The sequence below is a fragment of the Talpa occidentalis genome, unplaced genomic scaffold (assembly GCF_014898055.3).
Source record: "Talpa occidentalis isolate TD23 unplaced genomic scaffold, MPIMG_talOcc4v2.1 talOcc4.2, whole genome shotgun sequence".
In the NCBI taxonomy this organism is placed as follows: domain Eukaryota; kingdom Metazoa; phylum Chordata; class Mammalia; order Eulipotyphla; family Talpidae; genus Talpa; species Talpa occidentalis.
In genome coordinates, this window is record NW_023602073.1 from 85270517 (window position 1) to 85297541 (window position 27025).

At 37.8% G+C, this 27025-nt stretch overlaps 1 protein-coding gene across 2 annotated transcripts; it reads left to right on the plus strand.

The window, feature by feature from the left end:
* MTO1 (mitochondrial tRNA translation optimization 1) lies at nt 1–26714 on the plus strand. Of its 2 annotated transcripts, XM_037519968.2 has the most exons (12): nt 1–327; nt 4050–4249; nt 4327–4444; nt 11526–11815; nt 13455–13567; nt 13661–13851; nt 14079–14209; nt 14859–15063; nt 15142–15313; nt 16636–16754; nt 20947–21107; nt 23286–26714. In XM_037519968.2, exons 1-12 carry the CDS (start codon nt 111–113, stop codon nt 23445–23447), a joined length of 2079 nt encoding a protein of 692 aa, XP_037375865.1. In that variant the 5' UTR covers nt 1–110; the 3' UTR covers nt 23448–26714. The 2 variants fall into 2 exon arrangements, with proteins under 2 accessions (XP_037375865.1, XP_037375867.1); XM_037519970.2 differs by lacking the exons at nt 20947–21107; nt 23286–26714 and adding an exon at nt 19636–20053.
* Nucleotides 26715–27025: the final 311 nt, after the last annotated feature.

Sequence of the window (27025 nt, forward strand, 5' to 3'; positions counted from 1 at the left end):
GACATCAGAGCAAGATGGCTGCGCCCTGAAGACTTTTCTCTTATAGCCTGAGTGTTTGCGCCTTGCTAGTGTTAGGGTCAGAGTCACACAGATTCTGCCTTCCTCCAACCATGTTCTCCCTCCGCGGTTGTGGCCGCTCGGTCGCGGCTTCCCTAGCCAAACAGCACCTTCCCTTGGCCCGATTTAGTGCTGATAGCGCGGCTCCCCGTAGTCCGCACTTCGACGTGGTGGTCATCGGCGGGGGACACGCCGGGAGCGAAGCAGCCGCCGCTGCGGCTCGGTGCGGCTCGCGGACCTTGCTACTCACGCACCGCGTGGACACGATCGGTGAGCGGGGCAGGGGACTGTGTTGCTGAGACAGCGCGCAAGCTGCCAGTAACCCTTTCTTCCCCTTCTAGTTCCTGTATCTGTTAGGGGGAAAAGGATGACCTTTTATTAACCTTTTGTGTGTGCCTGTAGTGGAGTATTAATAAGTCCCTTTTAAGCGCGCGGGTGAGGACCCACAGCCAGGTAACCCGTTTTATAGCGGGGTTGCTCCATAACAAATCGACCATCTCTCCCCTACCTAGTGACAATCCTAGCGTCGGTGGTTTTAGCCTGATTTCTGTTCTGCAGGATCTGGCGGATCTGGGGCTAGAAGTCTGGATTCGGCTATTCCGTGAACCACCGATTGTGGCGTGGCGGTGCCTTGGGAAACTATAAGAATCCTTGCTATTAGCTTCTGGTTTCTTTGTGCTGTACCCTTTACTAGCTTGTTGCTTTGGATAAAGAGTGAATTAACATTATTAATTCACTAATAATTAACATTATTAATAATCGTTTATTAAACGACCGTATTTCCCCCCTCGATGGTTTGTGGAGCCCTTTTGAAGAATGATGCTGCTTTTCAAACTTGGCATTTCTTATTTCTACTATATGTTTGTTTCCCAGTTTGTACTTAGAACCCGGTAGTGCTTAATAGGCAATGGTTGAAAGACCTTAATCAAAAGTAAGAGAGCTCTCTAACATCATCATAGAGACAGGCTAAAACATTTTCTTGTAAAGTATGTATGCTTATCTTTCCTCCTGCATTTGCTTAAGAGTAAGTAGTACTCTTAATAAATCACATAATAAATCACATAATTGCATACTGAAGTACTTTTTAAAGAGTATCATTACGCTTGTAACTGTGGAGAAATATTCATTGTTGATTTAGGAGTACCCGAAGGATTACACTTTGCTTAGTGTACATTTAAGTGTTGTTTACATTTTTAGAAAAAATAAAGAATTGATACTTATTTTCAATAAAAGGTTTTTCGTTTGTTTGTTTGTTTATTTATTTATTTATTTTGTGAGACCCTCGCTGGCGGCCGGGGAACGAACCAGCGCCGCGGAGGTTGCGGGCAGCCTCGCAGCCCTGCGCTCAACCGCTGTGCCACCAGGGAGGCCCTTCGTTTGTTTATTTTCTTTTTTTTTTTTTTTTTTTTCTTTTTTTTCTTTTTTTTTAATTTAAATTTTATTTTTATATTCCCCATACAATTACAACCCCCTTATTTTGACCCCAATCCCTGCTTTCCCCGCCCCCCACCCCCATAGAGTGTCTCTGGTTCATAGTTGTTGATTTTGATATTTTCTTTCTTATAGTTATTCTTTTTCCTGGTCCCTTATTTAAGTTTTCTAGATTCCTGCTATGAGTGACACCATCAGGTATTTTTCTTTTTCTTTCTGGCTTATTTCGCTGAGCATGATCCCTTCCAGCTCCATCCATGTTGCTGCAAATTGCATGTGTTTATCTTTTTTGAATGCTAAGTAATATTCCATGGTGTATATGTACCACATCTTTTGATCCAGTCATCTATTTTTGCGCATTTGGGCTGTTTCCAAAGCTTAGCTATTGTAAATAGAGCTGCTATAATCATAGGGGTGCAGGTGTTCTTTGGAATTGATGTTTCTGTGTCCTTTGGGTAAATACCTAGGAGTGGAATTGCTGGATCATATGGAAGCTCTATGTTGAGTAGGTCAAGAAATCTCCACACAGCTCTCCATAGTGGTTGGACCAGTTTGCACTCCCACCAGCAGTGCAGGAGAGTTCCTTTTTCTCCACAACCTCGCCAACATTTGTTGTTGCTAGTTTTTTAATATGTGCCATTCTCACTGATGTAAGATGGTATCTCATTGTGGGTTTGATTTGCATTTCCCTGATTACAAGTGATGATGAACATTTTTTCATATGCCTGTTGGCCATTTGCATTTCCTCTTCAGAGAAGTTTCTTTTTTAGCTCTTCTGCCCATTTTTTGACTGGATTATTTTCTTTGTTTTTGTTGAGTCTCATCAGCATTATTAAAATGGCCATCCTACCAAAAGCAATATACAGATTCAATGCTATTCCAATAAAAATTTCAATGTCATTCTTCAAAGAAATAGAACAATTATTGATGAAATTCATATGGAATCACCAAAAACCCCGAATAGCCAAAGCTCTCCTGAAAAAAAAAAGAAGGGAATGGAGGCATCACACTCCCAGACTTCAAACTATACTACAAAGCCATAATCATCAAAACTGCATGGTATTGGAACAAGAACAGACACACAGACCAATGGAATAGAATAGAAAATCCAGAAATAAACCCACAGATTTATGGTCAACTAATCTCTGACAAAGGAGCAAAGAATATGCATTGGAGCAAAGAAATTTGTTCAATAAATGGTGCTGGGAAAACTGGGTCGTTTGTTTACTTTTAAGAAAAGGCTTTGTGAATATACCAAGCAAAACATCACCTGCAAGTGGTTGATTATAAACTTTGATGTGAAAATGTCTGAAATGTGTCCTCTCTAAAGATGGGAAGGGGGTTAGTTAAAAATACTACGAATAGCACAGAATAATAGTTGAGGGGGGGGAATCACTGGGTGATGTCATCTCACATTCCTCAAACAAAGCATCATAAAGAAGAGTGTTTATCAAAAAAAAAAAAAAAAAAAAAGAAGAGTGTTTATCAAATTAAAATTGTATATGAGAGGAAGAATAAAATATATATAGCTGTCATTCCTGTTGTTACAGCAGGAAAACTGTTATAGAAAATCAGATAACTTGGCAAAAATAACAGAGCTTATCAAGTTGGTAGATCTAGGAATTAAGCCAGATCTTGCTCATGCTTATCATAGCTTCCCTATGGCGATAATAAAAACTTTTGGAGAGCTTGATAGTGGCCTGTTGCTTTGTGGATGTTGACACAGATTTCCTACCCCTTACCTCCTATAAAGTCCTTTGAGGTAATTAACATTAATTTATACCACTAATTAAAATAGAGGATCTTAAAAGGGTAAATATAAAATATGTATTCTACTTTCAAGAATTTTGTAATTTAATTTTTTCTGCAAAGTGTATATGGTATTTGTGGAAGACATAATTGTGGAAGACAACAGTGAACAAGGGACTTAAAAAGTATGCTTTAAAGTATACTTTTAAAAGTATGCTTGAGGGCCTCCCTGGTGGCGCAAAGGGTTAAGCACCGCGCTATGAAGCAGTCTGCAGCTTCTGCAGCAAGAGTTTGATCCCCGGCCCACCAGGGAGAAACCCACATGGTGCAGCAGACCTCTCCTGACTCACCCACTGCTCCCCTCAGCAGTGTACTTGGGTCAGTCTGCCTATTCTGTTCCCCACTCTGTCTCTGGTGAATCTTCTTACCCCCTGCATCTCTGGCCTGTACTCCAGCTCTTATATGCATAAATAAATAAATCTTTAAAAAATAAAAAGTATGTTTGATTTGAGAAGGTTTTATGAGGTAAGGATTTCAAAACCACATCTACAGGAAAAAGCAACCTAATGAAATAGTAAAATTATGCTTCAAGGAAACAAGTCAAAAGAAATTATAGGCAATGGTTATCTTTCAGGATAGCTTGAATAACTCTTTTATGTCATTGACACTGGGATTTTTTTACAGTGTATTTTCAAGGTTTGTTTTTTTAAATATGATATGAGATGAATCTAGTTACTGTACAGACATTTCCCTATTAAACACTCACTATGTACAAGTTGCTATATGTTTATTTTGTTTGTGATTGCTCTTAGGTCAGATGTCCTGTAATCCTTCCTTTGGTGGCATTGGAAAGGGGCATTTAATGAGGGAAATAGATGCCTTGGATGGCCTGTGTTCTCGAATCTGTGACCAGTCTGGTGTACATTACAAAGTGTTAAACCGGCGTAAAGGACCAGCTGTTTGGGGTCTGAGAGCTCAAATTGATAGGAAACTCTACAAGCAGAATATGCAGGTAAGAATAAGGCATGAAAGCAGGAGACTAGTGATAGCTTAAACTGTCATGTGTCAACTTGCATTCTCTTTTGACAGAAAGAAATCCTAAATACCCCACTGCTTACTGTTCAGGAGGGAGCTGTAGAAGATCTTATTCTTACAGAACCAGAACCAGAGCACACAGGAAAATGTCGTGTCAGTGGTGTTGTTTTGGGTATGTACTGGTTATAGATAACAATTGCATATCAAACTGCTTGTGGGAAACTTATTTTAGAGCAGAATGTATAGATGTTTTGTTTATTTGAGGAAATTGTGTTTTTACTTTACAGATAAGGAAAATTATTTCAAAAATACCGTTTTTCTTCATTTTGACCTTCATGAAGCACAAATTCTGGGTTCCTCTGTACCATCCAAGTGTTGGATTTCATAGCCTGCATGTCTTTTTCTCCTAGTCTTTCTGTTGTAATTTTCATTTTTCCTAGTTCTGACTCAAAATTTTTTAATTTTTATTTTACAAGATTATTTTATATATACTTTTAAAGAGTTATGTATTAACGTTTTCCCCCATCACCAAGGGTGGAGGCCCTTTCTACCTCCACCATCCATCTTAATCTCAGAAACTTCATTTCCTGTATTAGCTTCTACTAGTTTTTATAGGTATTTGCTTTGTCATATCATCTACAGTATAAATGTTCAATATTTGCATTTGTCACTCTGACTTGCTTTACCGTACGTAGTTCTCTTGAGCCCTTCATTTTGCTATAAATTTGCAACATTTCATCTTTTCTTATGGGTGAATAGTATTCCATCACATGGATGTGCCACTTCTTTATCCAGTCCTCTCTCAGTGAGTACTCGGGTTTTTTCCATATCCTAACTGTTGTAAATGGTGCTGAAATGAGCAATGTAAAGCATATAATTTTTTGAGTGGATGGTTTGATGTCTTTCAGATAAATGCCCAAGAGTGGGTTTTCTGGGTCATGTGATATTTCCATCTTTAGTTTTTTAAGTTAAATTCAGATTGCTTTCCATAATGTTGCTCTAGTTTATATTCCCACCAGAAGTATAGTCAGGTTCCTCTTTCTCACATCCTCTTTCACACTTATTGTTGGAGGTCTTTTTATTATGTGTCATTCGCATGGGTGTGAGATGATATTTCATTGTAATTTTGACCTATGTCTCCCTTATTAAAAGTGATGGTGAACATTTTTCCATGTATCTATTGGCCCTCTGGATATCTTCCTCTGTAAATTGTCTGTTCTGATCTGCATTCATTTTTTTCAATCAAAATAACATGTAAATTTTTAACCATCAAATAGAATTTAAATTTTTATATTGAAAAATAATTTTGTCTCTCTCCATATTTAACCATTTCAACTTTTTTTTACTATCATTTCTCATATATACCTCCATATTTCTAAACAATATAATTATATTTTTATTTTCTAAATTATCATTCTTAGGCATTATTAAAATTTTTTATGGTAGCTCTCTTTAATAATTTCAATAATATAAATACTGTCAACCAAAATTTATGGCTTAATTTTATTGGGAGGGTAGAGCAACATAATGTAAGGCATTGTTCATTAGAGATCCAAGTGGTGATGCTTGTTCTCATATATTGCTTTGTTTTGCTTTGGGTTAATCATTGCTGTATTATTATATTTTAATCATTGTTTATTTACCCATACACTTGTTCAACTTTTCCATGGGAAAAAAAATCTATCATTTTCTCGAAGCTCAATCTGTGAATTCTGATTTTTTTTTCTTGGATACTTCGCTCCCAAAGATAATCAGTTACCACATCCTCCCACCCCCACGTGCTATAATCAGGACAATTGATCTCTAGACTTTCTGCACAGATGTTATTTTGACACTTCCTTTCTCTGCTCTGCTGTGTTGCATCATCCCTTGTTTCCTGTCACTCCGGTCTATCTCTTTCTTCCTCATTTTGCTGGAGCATATCTTCTAGTAACTTCCTAAGAAAAGATGCATTGGGGGTACCTTTTTTTGAATCTTTACAAATCTAAAAAAAATTTTTTTTTTTTTAATAGAGGCATGCTTTATTTATTTATTTTACTTGTTTGTTTGTTTGTTTATACATGCACTGGGTACAGTCAGAAGTGCGGGAGGGTGAGAGAATTCACCAGAGCCAGAACGGGGAGCAGAGCAGGCAGAAGGACCGAAGTACACTGCTGAGGGGAGCAGTGGGTGGCAGGAGAGGTCTGCGCGCCATGTGGGACCCTCCTCCGGTGGCCGGGGAGCAGCCGGGGATCGAACCAGCGCCGCAGAGGTCACGGGCAGCTTCGCAACCCAGCGCTCAACCGCTGCGCCACCAGGGAGGCCCTAAAATATTTTTTTCTTTAACTTGACTTTTAATTTGACTGAGGAAAGAATTCTGGTTTAAATATATTTTCCTCTGTCTTTGGAAACTTCTGGGATCTCATATTTGTTTTTGAAACTTTAAAATGATGTCTCCTAGTGGCCTTTGTTCATTCATTGTGGTTAGGAACTAGTGTTCCCTTTCAATCTAGAAATCTGTGTTCTTAATTTCTGGGGTATTTTATTATTTCTCTATGCATTTCTTTCTGTAACTCTTATCTGTTCCTGAGTTAGTTTTCTAGATTTTTCTATTTTTATTTTTTGTCATCTTGCCATATCATCTTAAGAGATTTCCTAACTTTATTGTCCAAATCTTAGTAATGAATTTTTTTAAAGGTTTATTTATTTATGCATGCAAGAGCTGGGGTACAGGCCAGAGATGCGGGGGGTAAAAGAATTCACCAGAGACAGAGTGGGGAACAGAACAGGCAGACTGACTGAAATACACTGCTGAGGGGAACAGCGGGTGAGATAGGAGAGGTCTGCCTCGCTATGTGGGTTTCTCTCTGGCTGGCCAGGTATCGAACTCGTGCTGCAGAGGCTGTGAGATTGCTTCATAGTGCAGTGCTTAACTCCTTGCGCCACCAGGGAGGCTCAGTAATGAATTTTTTAAATCTATGATATTTTTCATTTGTAAACTACCTTTTTCCCCCTGATTATTTGTTTTGTTTAGCATCTTGCTCTTGATCTCTGAATGTAGTATTTTCTCTAATCTATGTAAGGATTTTCATTATGGATTTTTAAATTTCCTTCTGTTGTATATATTGTTTATACAAATTTCTTTATTCTCTTTCTTTAGTTGAGCTGCTTTCTTTCATGTACACAGAGAAAGTACATGTGTTTAGGGAACTTGTCTATTCAGATTTTTAAATGATGGCACCAAAACACTGATTGAAAGATTTGTGTATACACAGTTAATTTTATTGCTTGGTCAACTCTATAGTTTGGTGCCTAATTGTGGGGGGGCGGGGGAGTGTTTGTTTTTTGGTTCTGAAAAATTTAACATGTTTATAATAGTTACAAAGTTGGACTGCTAAAACTGTTCATTGAGACATTTTGCCTTTCATTAATGTTTCATGTTCCCACATTAATATTAAAAATTGACACACAAATGAAAATGGAAAAAATTGCCAGTAACTGATTTCTGGCCTCTATTTTCTCAATTGCAACCATATATTTAAGTACCTTTTAACCCCCATGGAGGGAAAAATCGAACATTCAAAACTACCAATAACAGGAAGAATAGAAAATGTTTGTTTTTGAGAATGAATGTTTCCCATTGTAGTAGATTCTTAAGCATGTTCTCCATGTGTACTGCATGCTAGCTGGATGTCTTTTGGCATAACTGTTAGGCATTTGGCATGGATAGCATCCAGACTGGTGGCTTCAAAAAGGCCTACCAGATTGGCTTTACTTGCCTCCAGCAAAGCATCAGTAACTATATGCTGGAAGCACAGATCTGTTGACGTTCTGAGGGTCAAAAGGGAAATTTGTGAATTAGACATTCTGAAAAGTCTTTTTTTTTTTTTTAAAGATTTATTTATTTGTTTGTTTGTTTGTTTATTTATATAAGCACCAGGTACAGTCAGAAGCACGGGAGGGTGAGAGAATTCACCAGAGCCAGAGCGGGAGCAGAGCAGGCAGAAGGACCGAAGTACACTGCTGAGGGGAGCAGCAGGCGCTGCAGGAGAGGTCTGCGTGCCATGTGGGACCCTCCTCCGGTGGCCGGGGAGCAGCCGGGGATCAAACCAGCGCCACAGAGGCTGCGGGCAGCTTCGCAACCCAGCGCTCAACCGCTGTGCCACCAGGGAGGCCCTGAAAAGTCTTATAGTACAGAGTGCCACCATACCTGACCAGTAATGATGAGGTTTCTTCAGCCCTAGAGTAGAGGGCATACCCTGGTCAGCAGCTTCTGTAGCCTCTTGTTTTCTTCAATACCTGACCACCAGTGGATTTACAGGCAGTTAGCTTTGTGCTAGCCATTTACAGAGATTTACTTACGCTTTCTTTAGCTGGAGCTCAACAAGGTAGAAGATGTGGCTGGCATTAGAGAGCCATGGTGGTGAGGCTGTGGCTGCCCACACTGTGATCTGGACTGTTTGTTGGGCAATTAGCAAATAGCATTGTCTGTTAGTTCTCAGGAGAAGAATTAATCTTTTGCATAAGGAAATTGAATGCCTACTAGCATTCTAGGAACAAAACTGTAAGAGGGGCGGTGCTGGAGACTCTCATCATTTGGGATATTGCTCTTAATTCTCCTGCATAGTTTTTCTTAGAGATTTATTAATTTTCTGAATAGGGAATACATACATGGACAATAATTCAAAGGCGACAAAAGAATGTAAATTGAAAAGGTGGTCTTCGCTCTCATCTTGTCCCCAGCAAACCATTTTTTCTCCTCAGGAGTGTTACTAGTTTCTTGTGTAGTCTTTCTATCTGGATATGCCTATGCATACACGTGTCATCATATATACATCATCATGTATAGCTCTTCCTTTCACATAGGAGTAGCATATTAGACACAGTGCTCTGCACTGCCCACCCCCCCCAACTTAATCTATGTTTGCTGTGCTTTCAGAAGTCTGTCTTTTTTTTTTTAGTTTTTGTCCTGGTAATTACCTTTATAGCTAATTTATTTATATATATATATATATATATATAGTGCTTAAGCTTCCCTTTTTTTCTGTAATGTAAACAGACCTCTCTGTGAACAATTAGGTCATAGTTTTCATTTTCTTTTTTCCCCTTGCCTCCTTTTCTCTGATGTAATGATTATATTATTTTTATTTTTATTTTATTTATTTATTTATTTTAAAGATTTATTTATTTATTTATGCAAGCACTGGGTACAGTCAGAAGCACGGGAGGGTGAGAGAATTCACCAGAGCCAGAGCGGGGAGCAGAGCAGGCAGAAGGACCGAAGTACACTGCTGAGGGGAGCAGCGGGTGGCAGGAGAGGTCTGCGCGCCATGTGGGACCCTCCTCCGGTGGCCGGGGAGCAGCCGGGAATCGAACTGGCACTGCAGAGGCCGCGGGCAGCTTCACAACCCAGCACTCAACCTCTGCGCCATTGGGGAGGCCTGATTATATTATTTTGATTAATGCAGACCTTTAAATTTTTTGTACTTCTGTTACTTAATTTAGTACCTTTGAATGCTATTTTTACCCTGTCTATATTGGTGCTATTTTTACCCTGTCTATAGGCCCAGCAATACAGTTTTTTATTGTGCTAAAATGTACATAACATAAAACTGCCATTTTAACGATACAGTTCAGTCTGTGAAGCACATCCAGTGTTATGCAACTCTCAGCACTGTCCATTTCTAGTACTTTTTCTTCATCCTAAATTGAAACTGTGCATTAAACAATACCCAAGTACCAAAAGAATAAAGCTCCATTAAGATCTGACTCTACACAAAATTTTTATATGTAAATTTCAACTATTTCTCTCATTTTCAGCCCCAAACTTCATTCCAGCATCTCCTCACTTCTCATTCTCACTTTTCCAATTTTATGGGCCTTTGCAGGGCAAAGTGTCTTATCTTCAGATTCTCTTTGTTCTTTTCAATTGTTGCCAGTTTTTCTTTTTCCCTCATTTTATTGACTTGTAGATCAGTTACATAAGTATACAGTTTTGGGACTGCATTGTCACTCTCCATAAGAGTTCCAGAGCCAATATCCTATGACTTTTGTTTTGTATCCTCCACGCCTTCCCCCCTTCGTCCCTACTGATAACCAGTATATTGTCACAGAGCCTAAGAATTATTTTTGCTGTGCTTTGCCAATTTGTTTTCTTTGGTTATTTATAGTCCACAAATGAGTGAGAGCACCAGGTAACTGTCTTTCACTTTCTAGGTTATTTCATTTAGTATACTCAAGATCCATCCATTGTGTACCAAAACACACTATTTCATCCTTTTTAATAGTTGGATAGTATTGCATTGAGTACATATTCCACAAAATTTCTTCTTTTTTTTTTTTTCCACAAAATTTCTTTATCCGGTCATCTGTCTCTGGGCATTTAGGCTCCAGGACTTGACTATTCTGAATAAGGCTGCTATGAGCACAGGTATGCATAAATCCTTTTGTATTAAAGTTTTCAGATTTTTCAGATTCTTGATCATTCTACCCTCTGCTAGATCAACTATCACTCTTCAACTACTTTCCGTCAAAGTGAAAATACTTTTTTTTTTTTGAGGTAACACTAGTTCATAATACTGTATATGATTTAGGGGAATCAGTTCTTACCTCTTCAGATGTATGGAAATTTCTTATCTTTTGACAAGTTCTTTTCCATACCTTTTTTTTTTTAAAAGATTTATTTATTTATACAAGCACTGGGTACAGTCAGAAGTGCGGGAGGGTGAGAGAATTCACTAGAGCCAGAGCGGGGAGCAGAGCAGGCAGAAGGACTGAAGTACACTGCTGAGGGGAGCAGCGGGCAGCAGGAGAGGTCTGCGTGCCATATGGGACCCTCCTCCGGTGGCCGGGGAGCAGCCGGGGATCCAAAGGCGCCGCAGAGGCTGCGGGCAGCTTCGCATCCCAGCGCTCTACTGCTGCACCACCTGGGAGGCCCTCCATACCTTTTTTGTGCCTTTATTTCATTTTCTTGGCATTTCAGGAAGGAGAGAAAATTATGTGAGATAGTTTGTCATATTTAATCAAAAGTCTGAAATTAATTTTAAAAAGTAAAACTAACTTTGCAATGTTGATATGATCTTAGGAACATGTGAATTGGATATCCTCCCAATATTTTTTGGGACTTGAAATTGATGACAGACAGCCTTCTTACTCATTAAAAATTCTTTCTCAGGTCTCTAAAGACAAAATTTTTCTCTAATTCTAATGTAAAATAATCACATTCCAGTTTGATCCTTGGTAACAGAACACAATTTTTATTCTCTACCACTTAGTGGATGGAAGCACAATATATGCTGAAAGTGTGATTCTGACTGCTGGGACCTTTCTGAGAGGTGTGATTTTAATTGGACTGGAGGTGCATCCAGCCGGACGTTTAGGAGATCAGCCTTCCATAGGATTAGCTGAGACTCTGGAGAAATTGGGGTTTGTTGTGGGAAGATTGAAGACTGGGACTCCCCCCCGAATTGCCAAAGAGTCCATTAATTTCAGCATTCTAAACAAGCAGATACCAGATAACCCATCTGTACCATTCAGCTTTATCAATGAAACCGTGTGGATTAAGGTAAGATAATTTATGCAAACTTGACTAAAGTTGATAATGGCTATTCATAGCAGGATATAACCTAACTTTTCGTTTTGTTTGTAATGCATTCTACATCACTATTACTTAGGTGCAAAAAAAGTAGAATCTGGAACAGATCCTCAGTCTTTCATAATTTGACTAATTTGGTGTTTCCCCATAAGTTCTTAAATTTTATTGCTTCCAGTAACTTTAGCTACTTAAACCTTTGGAAACAATTTCAGACCTACAGAAAAGTTGCAATACTATTTAAATAAACTCCTACAAACCATTTAAGTTCACCCTTTATTAATATCTTACCATATTTTTTCTCTATATATGTATATATAGAGAGAGCCACATAGGTCATATAAATACATGCACATTTATTCTTGCTCTTTTTTTTTATATGATGGCAACTGATCTTATTGTTTTATTATTTTATATTTTTTTACATCATTCTTCATTTTTGTACAATGTGTGCTTTCTCCTCTCAGGTGTAGTCCCCGTGAAATTCCTACCACCAATTTACCAGTGCACCATCACCATAGTCCCTTGTGCTCTTCCCACCCCTGTTTTGATCCTACTCCCTCTCCCCCGCTGCAGAGTGTCTCTGGTTTATAGTTGTCTGTTGATTTTGATTTTTAATTTATTTTAATTACTTTTTTTTTCTTGATCCCTTATTTGTTTCCTCTACATTCCTCCTATAAGTGAAACCATCTGTTATTTTTCTTTTTCTTTCTGGTTTATTTCAATGAGCATAAATTCCTGCTTTTTTTTAAAGAAACATTCAATAACACATTGTGGAAATCATGACCCTTTACCTCTAAATACTCCAGTTTAATCTCTCAATTAAGCGCAAGGATAGCTTACATTCGCCTTGATGCAAAGATGAAACTCAGGGACTTTCACAATGATATAGTGCTGTAAACTAGTGTAAAGTCCATAATCAGAATTTTATTGATTGTCCCAACATTGTACTTTATAGCATTCTGTTTTTTACCTATTTTAGGAGCATGTATTGCCTTTAATGGTCATTTCTCTTTAGTGTGAAACAGTTCCTCAGTCTTTCGTGATAGTGATATTTTTGAAGAGTACAGACTACTTTTGCCTATCTTTTAATTATATATATATATATATATATATGTATGTTTAGAGTTAAGGACTAGTAACTTGTGATCCTAGTGTTTGGTGTTATCCTGATGAGTAGTTCCAAAGAGTCTGTTATTTTGAATAAGTCATTTTTATATTTTTGCTTTTTTATTTTGCATTGATAATATTTTCTCTAACTTTTTGTTATAATTTTTCAAGTTTACAAAAAGTAGAAAAAAATAGCATTGTGAATCTCTGTGTCCATCTTCCGGCTTCGATAATAGCATTTTGGCATTCTTGTTTCATCTTTCCTCCTCAAAACTTTATTCTTGCTGAGTTTTAAAGCAACAGTCCCAGAATCACATCATTTCACTTACAAATAATTGGGTATATGTTTTTAACAGGTAAGAACTTAATAAAAGTAAGCCAAGCATTTTTGCATATTTTAGTGTGTATAATATTAAGTTCAGTTCCTGTGTGGGATTTATTTGAATAAAGGACATACTAGTAGAGCAGCAAAATAGTGTTGTAACTAGTTCCTATGTTTTAGCCAGAAGATCAGCTTCCATGTTATTTGACTCATACCAACCCTAGAGTGGATGAGATTGTCCTTGAGAACCTTCACCTTAATAGTCATGTTAAAGAAACTACAAGAGGACCCCGGTAAGGACAAAATATCAGTGTACAATTACTTTGCGGATTGATATAAACCCTCTTTTGTTTATTCAATTTTTTAATATCACTGTCCTACTCTAGATACTGCCCCTCCATTGAATCAAAGGTTTTACGTTTTCCAAACCGTTCACATCAGGTTTGGTTGGAACCTGAAGGAATGGATTCTGATCTCATCTACCCCCAGGGGTTATCTGTGACACTGCCAGCTGAGTTACAAGAGAAAATGATCACATGCATCAGAGGCTTGGAGAAAGCTAAAATGATTCAGCCAGGTAAAGAGGACCACAGCTGCTCTTCAGTTTGAACTCAGGTCACTTGAGCAGACAGTGAAGAGATCTTATGACAGTCAAAATTGCTTAGAGCCTCTGAAGATAAAGCCTAACATCTCTGCATTTGGTCTTCCTTTTTGAAGAGCATTCAATGATAATTTTTACATCTCTACCTGGAGGCAAACCCAGCTCTGTTTTAACTTACTTTGTGCCATTTATCCTTTGGTCAGGTTATGGTGTTCAGTATGATTACTTGGACCCTCGTCAGATCACTCCTTCTCTTGAGACTCGTTTGGTACAACGGCTCTTCTTTGCTGGGCAGATAAATGGCACTACTGGCTATGAGGAAGCTGCAGCTCAAGTAAGAGATTGTTCAAATGTTACAGTGGACAAAAAGGGTGTTCCTTCTTTGAACCTGTTATGTTAACTCCAAAGATCTTAGATAAAACTCATAAGTAATGAAAGACATTTCTGTTTCTAGGTATATGGAAATGGCTTCTGTATACAATAGGATTTTAAAAATAATTATGACTTATTTACTCTTTTCTGACTCCTATTGGGTTTTTTTTTTTAATTAGGTTTATTGTGTTGCTTCTGAAGCTTTTTAAAAAAAGAAAATTTAGTTCTTTTAACATTATTGAAAATTATCATTATTCCTTTTAAGTGGGAAGTTATTTTTACTTGTAAATGGGAAATGGCTAAAAAGTCCTACAGGTGATGTTTTTGTTTCTTTTTTATTGGGGTTTTTATTGGTTTACAGCATTGTAATCACAGGTGGATTTTTTTTTTTTAAAGATTATCCCACATGGGAATCAGGAATATTAGCTACTTTGAAAACAATTCATAGCCTTCTAAAGTAATACATTACCCATAATTGCTTTCTGAATATAGATCATATCTTCATACCCTTTGGGGCAGTGCCCATGCTGTGTTTTCCAGGTAGTGCTCTGAATAGGATAGCTCTTTGTTCAGTTCATAATGGCCTTTTAATGATTTCAGTACTCTTGTAGGGTGTGATAGCTGGAATCAATGCAAGTCTCCGGGTCAGATGCAAGCCTCCTTTTGTCATTAGCCGAACAGAAGGCTACATAGGAGTTTTAATTGATGACCTCACCACCCTGGGTACCAACGAACCATACCGCATGTTTACCAGCCGAGCAGAATTCCGTTTATCACTGCGCCCTGATAATGCTGATAGCAGGCTCACTTTTCGAGGTAATTCTTCGCTGCATCCTGCAACCATATTTACTCCTCTTTAAACCCTCTCATTATATTCTCCCCCTCCTTCTATAGGATACAAGGAAGCTGGCTGTGTTTCCCAACAACGATATCAAAGAGCTACTTGGATGAAATCTTCTTTAGAGGAAGGCATTTCTGTGCTAAAATCCATTGAGTTTTCAAGTTATAAATGGAAACAATTAATCCCAGAGGCTTCCATAAGTACTGGCAAAAGTCTTCCTCTCAGGTATGCATTTTTAGTTTTTAATGTGGGCCTTTCTCACTTTTTATGGAAAAATGTGATCATTTCAGAGACATTGCCTATAGACTCCTACCTACACATTTTAAGTGAATGTAGCTTTCTCTTGGCTTCTTTTCAGGGTTCTTTAAATGAAATTTATCTTTTTATTAAATATTAAAAAAAATAATTCTAGGGGCCTCCCTGGTGGCGCAAGGGGTTAAGCACAGCACTGTAAACCTATCTGCAGCCTCTGCACCAGGAGTTTGATCCCCAGACAGGCAGGTGATCCACGTGGCACAGCAGACCTCTCCTGCATTGCCCGCTGTTCTCCTCAGCAGTGTATTTCAGTCAGTCTGCCTGTTCTGTTTCCTACTCTATCTGGTGAATTCTCTCAACCCCCATTCCTCTGGCCTACACCCCAGTTCTTGTATGCATAAATAAATAAATCTTTAAAAAAAATGATTCTAAGTTTTTGTTTTTTTTTTTAAATATAATCTCTGTGTTCCCATTCAGTTCTTTTGGCTTTTCTAAGAGAGTTAGTTCCTTTCTCTTATAGGCATGGAGCAATTACAGTGACTCATCTTGTCTGTGAATTATGTTAAGGAAACCTCTTCGATTAAGCCGAGGGTTATGAATTCTCTGAACCTGCTAAAAATTCCCATACTGTATTTGGAGTGGGGGGGGGGAGGGTTGGTCTCTGTTTTATTATTTTGATTATATGGATTCTGAGTCTAAATGACATAAATTTAGAGCTTTTTGCTTCAAAGATGAGTTCCCAAGGATCTTATATAATTCAAAATCTACCTATTTTACCACTGTTTTTGCCTATTTAAAAAAGAATGAGCTAATTAGGGTGGTGGGGATACTCCGAGCATAAATCTACAATCATTGTAACACATATGGTGGCACTTTACCTTGCAACTGTGTCGCTAGTATATTTTTCCATTTGTAAAAAGGCTTGTGGGGCCTCCCCTGGTGGTGCAGGTGGTTGAGCGCAGTGCTGTGAAACTGTCTGCAGTCTGCAGTGCCAGTTCAATCCCGGCTGGCCGTCAAGGGTCCCACTTGGCGTGGCAGACCTCTCCTGTCGTGCCCACTGCTCCCCTCAGCAGTGTGTTTCGTCAGTCTGCCTGTTCTATTCCCCACTCTGTCTCTGGTGATCCTCTCACCCTCCAGCGCATCTGGCCTGTCCCCCAGTTCTTATATAAATAAATAAATAAATAAATCTTTAATAAAAAAGGCTTGTGGATTTAAAGGTATATCTGTTTTAATGCTGCTTTTTATTATTCCTAATTTATCCTAGAGTAAATGAAGCTTTTGTATATTTACAGAGCTCTAGATGTTCTGAAGTATGAGGAAGTTGACATGGAATTGTTGGCCAAGGCTGTTCCAGAAACCTTGAAGAAGTACACTAAAAGTAGAGAGCTAGCTGAAAGATTGAAAATAGAAGGTAGAAACTTTTTGCTTAAGATGCTTGTATGTTCTCTTTTCCATTTGTGCAAATTATGAATACACAGCTGACCCACTGAAAGCTCTATGTCAAGAGGAACATGATTACCATTAGGAGGCTCAGTGTAGGCTCTGTGCCTGGGGTTCTTAGCTAGCGTGTCATTTCAACACCTGAGAGCTTGTTGGGACTGCAGAATCTCAGGCTACAACCCAGCCACTTAGTGAGCATCTGCATTATAACACATGGTCGGTTCTCATTCTCTTGATCAGTATATTGACTACTACATTTTTAAAAAATGTTTTTCATTGTGAAAATTTCATAAACATGAACAGTGATACTGAGAATAATATAGCTTCTGGATTTTGATAGAAGATGTTTTTTCTTGGGGTGGGAAATTATGTAGAGAAAAAGGCAGGGAACAGAGTGAATAGGAAAAATTGGATGAAGATACATTATTGAAACACAAAGTTCATTAGTAAACTCCTTAGGGACTAGCAAAGGTGGTAAGAATGCTGCATTCCTTCTAATACTGGCATTTTCTTTTAGTTCTCGAGACTATCACATTGGCTTTATATGTAGCATGATCCAATTGCTGCCTATCATCCTATTGTGCAAGTTAACAAGAGTCAAGCAACAAAAGGAAACTCATAAAAACCCTAGAATCATTTTTCCAAGTGTCCAGATACTAGAAATATACTAATACATAAGATGTAATGTTGACCTTTTATTTCAGCATCATGATTTCTTATTTAGTAGAAGTTACTTTATCGAATATTAGGTCTGCAAGCACTTGGGGAATGGTAATTAAATTTTATATTTTAAACTTGGTTGTAACTTTATGTTGTTCATTAAATCATAAGATTAAGATTAGAGCAATCCAGAATAATTATCTTTAACTTATAGAAACCCTGACTCCAGCCAACAGAGTAACTACTATTTTGCCTTGTTCTTTAGAGACTCAGGCATATATAAAAATTTTAATTTATATCCAGGGATTGAAAGAAACCACACTAGGCTAAAATATGTATATCAGGTGTTTTCAACATCACTATTTGAATCTTCCCACTAATCAAGTTTTGGAGGGAATAAGTCAATTTTAGATTTTCTTTGTATTATGTCTTATGTTTAGCTATTATATATTGGGTTGTTGGAAAAGTCATGACTTTTTTTTTTAAGATTTATTTATTTATGGGCCTCCCTGGTGGCGCAAGGGGTTAAGACGCAACCTATGAAGCTATCCGCAGCCACTGCGGCACGAGTTCTATCCCCAGCCAGGGAGCAACCCACATGGCTCAGCAGACCTCTCCTGACTCGCCTGCTGCTCCCCTCAGCAGTGTATTTCAGTCGATCTGCCTGTTCTGTCCCCCACTCTGTCTCTGGTGAATCCTCTCACCTCCCATACTTCTGGCCTCTACCCCAGTTCTTATATGCATAAATATGTAAATATTTTTTAAAAAGATATATTTATTTATGCATATAATATCTGGGATACAAGCCAGAGGTGTGGGGCATGAGAGGATTCACCAGAGACAGTGGGAAACAGAATAGGTGGATTGACTGATGTACACTGCTGAGGGGACCACTGGGCAAGACAGGAGAGGTCTGCTGCGTCATGTGGGTTAGCTCCCTAGCTAGGGATCGAACTGTTGCTACAATGGCTACGGATAGTTTCATGGTGCTACAACTTAACCCCTTGTGCCACCAAGGAGGCCATGATATTTTTTCTGATTTTCAAGCAAAAATGCACCATGACTTTTCTGACAATTCAATATCTGTAAGGTTAAACAAATATACCTTTAATATATACATTACCTCCTCGTTTATATTCCATGATTTCCTGAAGAATCTCTTCATGAGTCACAAAATTGTATTATAATTCGCTGTGCTAATTTGTTATTGTAAAATAACAAATATAATAGCTGGGATACAGGCCAGAGGTGCAGGGCATGAGAGGATGCACCTGAGACAGTGGGAAACAGAATAGGTGGATTGACTGAAGTACACTGCTGAGGGGAGCAGTGGGCAAGACAGGAAAGCTAAATAAGTAAATAAATAATTTAAAAAAAAATATTTATTTATGCATACAAGAACTGGGGTAGAGGCCAGAGGTGTGGGAGGTGAGAGGATTCACCAGAGACAGAGTGGGGGACAGAACAGGCAGATCGACTGAAATGCACTGCTGAGGAGAGCAGCGGGTGAGTCAGGAAAGGTCTGCTTAAAAGAAATTGTTATTGTAAAATAAGCCCTTTATATGCATTATTTCATTTAATACTTAGAACTGTCCTGTGAAAGATGGGTATTAGCATTATTGTCTTAATTTTACAGATAAGTGTTAACTTCCCCAAGATCACACAATTAGTGAGTGGCAGAGCTAGAATTTGAACCTAACTTACCTGACAGCAAGGCCTTTATACTATACTTCACAGCTTTCTTGAGATGTCATGAAAGCATCAGAACTCATCAAGGTCAGCCCTTACATATTCTAGGTAAAGAAGCAAAAGCACAGAAGAGTAATGATGTGCCCTAGTGAGAGGATAATTCATAGATAGAGCCAAATCAGAGCTGTTGATTTTCTGGCTACCAGTCAGGTAATGGAAGCCAATGCTCCTGAAACTTTTAAAGAAGACTTGCTTTCTTAAACAGAAAAGAATGACCACCTCAGTGTAGGTGGGGTTTTTTTGTTGTTGTTCTTGTTTTTAAGTAACTTTATATTCAAACATTATAATATTTCAGATATGCAACATGTGTATACTACATTGTTCCTTTTTTAATCCAGAATGTGTTTATTGGAATGGTTTTCCATTCATCAGGAATGAGGGTGTTTTTGATGCTGCTTTAGTGAAGGAGCATTCTTCTGTAAACCTTACATTTCCTCCTGTAGGCTGGCAGAGGACCGTGGAACAACAAATACACAAAACTACTCTTTGTACATGTCTAAAGACAGTGGTGATTTTATAGCATCCTGGGGCATTTCATATCCATGAAGTAGGAATTTGGGTTCTGCACCAGGTATTTCTTCTTGTGTTTCCTCTTCTAAAGAGGGGAAAGGTCATCACCACTGGAAAAAGCCACATTAAATTTTGGTTTAGGTTTGTTTTTTTTTTTAAAGATGTATTTATTTATGCATACAAGAGCTGGGGTATAGGCCAGAGATGTGGGGCAGGGGTGGTGGTGAGAGGAATCACCAGAAACAGAGAGGGGAATAGAACAGGCAGACTGACCAAAATACACTGCTGAGGGGAGCAGCGGGCGAGATGGGAGAGGTCTGCTTCGCCATGTGGGTTGCTCCCTAGCCGGCCGGGGATTGAACTTGTGCTGCAGAGGCTTCGGATTGCCTCATAGTGCGGTGCTTAACCCCCGCACCACCTGGGAGGCCCTGGTTTAGGTTTTAAAACAGGTTTTGATTTACTTTTCTTAAGAACAAAATGTTTTGATTGCAAAACAATTGCTGGATTATGTTTTTAATTTCACATGTGAGTAAAAACTTTAATTATGTGTTGTCATCTAAGAAAACTCCACTTTTTAAAATTATAGCTTCAAATGAACATAATTCAGAAAACCATTTTCTTGGAGAAACAGTCTATCTTTAGGTTTAGAACTTAAACCCACAGTTGCACTAAAATTGTCACTGAAAACAATTTATTTTTGCTTTTAATCTTCTAGATTTTTGAAATGAAAAGGATATACAATAAACTACCATATAAGTGTTATAGTTACTATACAAGATATTCCTTCTTTTCTTTTTTTAAAGATTTGTTTATTTATGCATACAAGAACTGGGGTACAGGCCAGAGGTGTGGGGAAGATGAGCGGATTCACCAGAGACAGAGTGGGTAACAGAACAGGCAGATTGACTGAAATACACAATTGAGGGGAGCAGTGGGCAAGTCAGGAGAGGTCTGCCGCGCCAGGTGGGTAGCTTCCTGGTTGGGGATCGAACTGGTGCTGCAGTGGCTGCAGATAGCTTCATAGGTTGCGTTTTAACCCCTTGCGCCACCAGGGAGGCCCTAGATATTCTTTTTAATCTTAGCTTCAATTCCCTCATCCCTAAAAGAAAACACCTATCCCACCCATCTTGTGGTGTTGAGATAAGTGTTGAATGAAATAATGTATACAAAAGCTCTTTGTGATTTGTAAAAAATTATAAAAATGTAAGTTAACATGATCTGAGTATCATAATTTTGTTTACCAGCTACTTACGAATCGGTGGTGTTTCATCAGCAACAAGAAATAAAGGAAGTTCAACGAGATGAAGCCCTCCAACTGCCAGAAGACCTAGATTATTTAACTCTTAGGGATGTGTCTTTGTCCTGTGAAGTTAGAGAGAAGCTACATTTCAGTCGCCCTCAGACGGTAAGAATATAGGTAGTACATAGAGCCAGTGCTTTAATTTTTTAAACCTAGATTTAAATAGCCACCTGTTTTATTTCACCACAAAATACTTCTTATTTCATATATCTCTTTCTATGACAGATGTTGGTATGTTTTTATGAGAAATGATAAAGCTTAGCCTAAATAAATAACTCAAAGTCAAGAATTGGGTTGATTGTAATTGTTTGCTAGTTCTAGTCATGTGTCAAGCCATCAGTGCAGTCTAGTATATGTTTATGTCTTAAAAGAAACTACAGTAGGTTAAAATGTAATATATATCAGTGGTTTTCAAATCACTACTTGGATCTATCCCAAGTAGTGATTCTAAGGGTTCCACAGTGTTGCCCTGAGAGCTGCCTACTAGTAAGAAGTAGGGAGCCAAAGATATCCCCCACCCCATGCTTCAGCCTAAATATAGTATATAAGTGTGTGCACATGCATGACTGTAAGCAAGAAGTATAGTATTGTACCTCTGATAACTAATATTTAAATATACATTGGCTATACTTATTGATTCTGACATTTTATAACATCTCTAAAAATGAGTTATGCCTTAAATATTCATGGTGTATCATAATTTAATAGCCATGTTTATTTTGGTATTGGTTCCTAAAATAAAGGGGTACTTTATTTATTTATTGTTCTTTCTATTCATATGCTTTTTTTTTTTTTTTTTTCATTTTTTTTTGAGGTAACATTGGTTTACAGCACTGTATGTGATTCAGGGTGTAGGGCCACGCTTTTCAGATGTATATTACCACACAACATCTACCACTATGGTTCCACACCATAGACAATTGGGCCTCCTCCAAACTCTGCTCAGAACCTTCCCCTAAAGAGACATTTTAACAAAAATGTGACCTGTACAAATTTTTGGAAAAAATGTTTTAAGGGAAGAGTGATTTCATCAATAATGCATGGCATTATTAGTCATCATGGAAACCAGGCAAATAGACCTTAAATTTTTAAACTCTGTATAGTTCATTTTGGGTTACGTTTTTATAGATAATCACGTGCTGCACTGCCCAAAGTAATAGTAGCCAAATTAAAGTTAAAAATAAAATTAAATTAAAAATTCAACTCTGCTTGTCATTCACAACATCATGGATGGAGCTAGAAGTAATTATGCTCAGTGAAATAAGCCAGAAGGAAAAAGAAAGATATATGGTTTCACTTATAACAGGAATATAGGGGATCCAAATAAGACATCAGTGTAAAAAATAATAATAACAGTACAAAACACCACAAAGCAAAAACAGACAATTATAAACCAGAGACATCCTGCAGGGGAGGAGGAGGGAGAGGGTTCAGAGGGAGGAAGAGAGGAGCACAGGGGACTGTAGTGATGGTGCACAGGTGCATTGGGGAAGGAGGTTCTATGGGGACTCAATCTGAGGGGGTAGGGGGAAGAAAATATGATCTAAAAAAATGTAAAAAATGATAAATGTTAAAAAAATGAAAAAAAAAGAATTTGAAAGCAAAATAAAATGTGAATTCTGTCCTTAAAAAAAAAAATTCAACTCTGTGGTGAGATTAGTTACATTTCAAATGTTTAACAGCCACATGTGGCTAGTGGCTATCATATTAGTGTAGTGCATTAATATAGTGCTGGTATTATAGAAAATTGCCATTACCATAGATAGTTCAGTACTGGCCATCAGAGTTCACAACTCCGTTTCCACCATTCTTAAAGTACAAAAGAGTCTGCCAACATTTGCTACAGACTCATTTGGTAGCAAAACTGGACTGAGCTAGCATGTGATTAAATAGTCTTTATACTCCTTGGAGTGAATATTTATACATTTCACTGTAAAAATATACTTCAGAATATTAGTGAGATTGATTTTAGGGTGCTCTCAGCATGGTGTTAGGGTTATTACATTAGCTTCAATGAAAAGAAAAAGTAAGAACACTAGCATGTATTACTTTTGTGATCTTGTATAAGTCATTTAAACTACCCTAAGTCTCGGTTTTCCTTGTTTGTAATGAAGAACTAACAGTGATCACATTTCCTTTATCTACTTTATATATGGTTGTATTGAAGATATTTTAAGATAATAGTTTGAAAATATTTTGCAAATTATGATACAAATTAAGAGGGGAATAGGCATAATTTGATTTGACATAGCTCACTTGTTCTTTTGTGGTTTTAATCCTTAGATTGGGGCTGCTAGTCGTATACCTGGTGTGACACCTGCTGCCATCATCAATCTGCTAAGATTTGTGAAGACCACTCAGCAAAGACAGGCAGCTATGAATGAATTGACCAAACCTGATCAAAGCTTATGTGATAAAGACAGATTTGAAGAGAGACAGTTATAGATATGGGATAAGAAGTCTTTACAATGTGCACATATTAAAATAACCTTAGGTTATTATGGGTTTGTCATTAATTTATGAAGAGGACAGAGATTATAATTGTGCTGGAAATACCAACTGAGGTGTCTAGTCTTTTTGTGTATCTGAAAAATTAGTTATAAACTCAAATTATACTCTTAGGTGCTTTAATTCATGGGCCTATTAATATGATTTTGTGCTGTTCATCAAAGAGAGATACAGTGAACACAAATTAAAAGTCTTATCTTTCCATCTATTTTGAAAAGTAGTCTTGTGCTCGGTTATGTTAGCTTAGGAAGGAATTTCAAGCAGTACAAATTCTTTTTTTTTTTTTCACTTATTTATGCATACAAGAGCTGGGGTGTAGGCCAGAGGTACTTGGAGGGGGGTGGTGAGAGGATTCACCAGAGACAGAGTAGGGAGCAGAACAAGCAGATTGACAGAAATACACTGCTGAGGGGAGAAGTGGGCAAGACAGGAGAGGTCTGCTGCACCATGTGGGTTAGCTCCCTGGCTGGGGATCAAACTCTTGCTTCATAGTGCTGAGACTTAATCCCTTGCACCACCAGGGAGCCCCAGCACTTCTTTTGTTATACAGTCACAATGATTAGGGTGGGATGACCGTCTTTGACTGGCTCCTCAGACAGCTCAACCTTTCTGGATAGATCAGAGGATGAATATAGCCAAACGTGCCAGAGAACTCTCCTTGTCCCTGAAAATGCCAAGTCAGGTGTCTGATATCAGTCTATGGAGAAGTTCCCATGTCAACTTAAGACAGTTCCAAGGGTGCCTAAGTCACTTCGACTCGAGATCTATGTATTAAGCCTGATTAAGGGTGTAAGGCAGTCAGATATCTTGTAACTATAGTCATATATGGCTGCTTGAATGGAGCTCAATTTTCATGAATTTGTTTCATATAATTTTAGTTTTTCCATAAAATAGTCAAGATCAGTAGCAAGTAAAAAAAAAAATCTGGATCATTTACCAATGATGAATTCTTTTTGATACTTGATTTAATTATTTCAAAAAGTAGAAACTTCTTTTAGTTATCATGACTGTTTCCTGGGCAGAATTATCATTACAGAGGCAGTATGGATTATAGTACTATATTATATTTTTTGAAGAAGGTATTTTGTCTTACCTATTTAGCACTAGATGGGAAATACTCTTTTTAACTTTGTTTTTTCTTAGTTAAATACACACATAAAAGCAGTGAATAGTGTGCTTACTGAATACAATAAAACAAAAATTTATCTTGAGAAAACATTAAGTGCTTAAATGCTTTAGAAGTTTCTCAACAGCTCTAATTTGGACCTTGTGATACTATTCCTATAAAGAAATTTAAGTTTTCTAATTGTAATTCCAGTAGTAGCTGTCTCATTGAAAAATATTTGATGGAAAACATGTTTAAGTTCTGCTATTCAAATCCATAATTTACAATATGTTAGCTTATACAAAGTTATCTCACTTAAAAGAATATTTTCAAAACTTACTACAGACTATGATGCCCTAGGGAAAAAGCAATTGAAAATGGGGCCTCCCTGGTGGCGCAAGGGTTAAAGTCTCAGTGCTATCAAGCTGTCACCAGCCACTGTTGCCTGAGTTTGATCCCCAGCCAGGGAACTAACCCACATGGCACTGCAGAACTCTCCTGTCTTGCCCACTGCTCTCCTCAGCAGTGTATTTCAGTAGATCCACCTGTTATACTTCCCACTTCTGTCTCTGGTAAAATCCTCTTACCCCCACCCCACCCCTCATCTCTGGCCTATACACAACAAGTTCTTGTATGCATAAATAAATAAAAATAAATCTTAAAAAAAAAAAAAAGGTAACTGAAAATACAGCCTTACCCTGTCTAGTTACTTCATTGAAATTCCCCAACGGTGACAATAGTCGCCAATAGAAGCTGGAATGAATTTGTAATTCCTCCACCTCTTACAGATCACACTGCCTAGAAGTTAGAAAAACTAGGTACCAAAGTTCATTTCAACGGGAACACCGAAACAGAAAGAAGGAGACAACTAAAATACCATACATCTGTAAAATGGTTGCTGGTTTGGGGAGGTAGGGAAGATGCAGAAACAGATGTATGCTAATTTAAACCATCATGGCCTTGAATTACTTATAGCCAAAAATTTGGATTTTATTACTGATTGCTTTAAAGTATTTTGTCAATTTTGAGTTTTAGCCTAGGTTGGAATAGCCATGGTTTTTCCCACTTCGGGAAATTTAACTCCTGGAATGCTCTGTCCAGGAGAAATGACCAGAAATAGCAAGAAAGCCACCAACAGAGAGTAGGGGCTCACTCAGGTACATAGAAGGAATAAATTGAACTGCTTTCCAACTCCAAGGAGAACAAGGTGCAACTTTCTTTACTTGTCCCAAATTTAGGTTCATTGACACCAGCTGCCTCTACCAGGCCATGCCACCGAAGTTCATCTTCAACAAGATCACTTGTACCTGATGTACACTGCTGGGGTTAAGTGCAATAATATATGTAAAACACAACTTCATAACTTGGTGATGAAAATGTTTTAAATTAGATTGTGGTGATGGTTGCACAATTCTGTGAAGATACTAAGGACCATTGAGTTGTACAGATAAACAGTTATGGTATGTGAATTATATAACAAAACTTGTATTTTAAAAAATTAAAAGAATCTATGATTGTCAAACCTTTGAGCATAATTCTTAAACCTGGCTGGACATCAGAATTCCCAATAGAGATTGTAAAAGTAGATGGCCAAGTCTTATTGCAAGCAATTCTTGGCATCAATATTTAACAAGCTCCATAGGTTATTATGATGCCCAGCCAGCTGTGAATACCGCTGGCTTGCTTCCATAAATATCCATTGTTTTAGCTGCATTTGGCAAAAGCTAGATTGCAATTAATTTTACAGCGTGTGCTGGCTCAGGAACCTAGAATACAAATAATCTAAACAGTTTATTGAAGTACTAGAGCAGTTCAGCTGTGGAGAAAACTGAACTTAAATTCTGTAACAGGAATTCAAGTCTTGTTACAGTCTACCATCCAATGATGATTTTTGGATAAGATCAAATTTTTCAAATGTAAGCCCACTTGAATGCCTGCCTAGATAAGTATTGACTAAATTACACTTAAGCTTTTATGCCATGGAGAAGGGATACAATTATTTTTATCTAGTACCTCATTTTGGCTGTCATAGACCTAAGTCAACATTTTTCAAATTTCTGGCTGCAATTTGAAAGTAATGAATTAAATATTTTTTTTATCACAGGAAGTATTATTTGAAAAACTTTTATTCCAGTAATTCATGTACAAAATATATTTCAATTTAAGATGCTTATTTTTTTCTGCATTTTGCATCTCTAAATTGGTGTACGTCCTATAAGAGATGGCATTTTATAACAATAATTGGCAGAATTTGTGCCTTGCAATTGAAAATGTCTTAGATATAGTGAAATATGGCATGCTTATACCATGTTGCAATAGAAAATATATTTCTCGGGCCTCCCCGGTGGCGCAGTGGTTGAGCGCCGGGTTGCAAAGCTGCCCGCAGTCTCTGCAGCGCCAGTTCGATCCC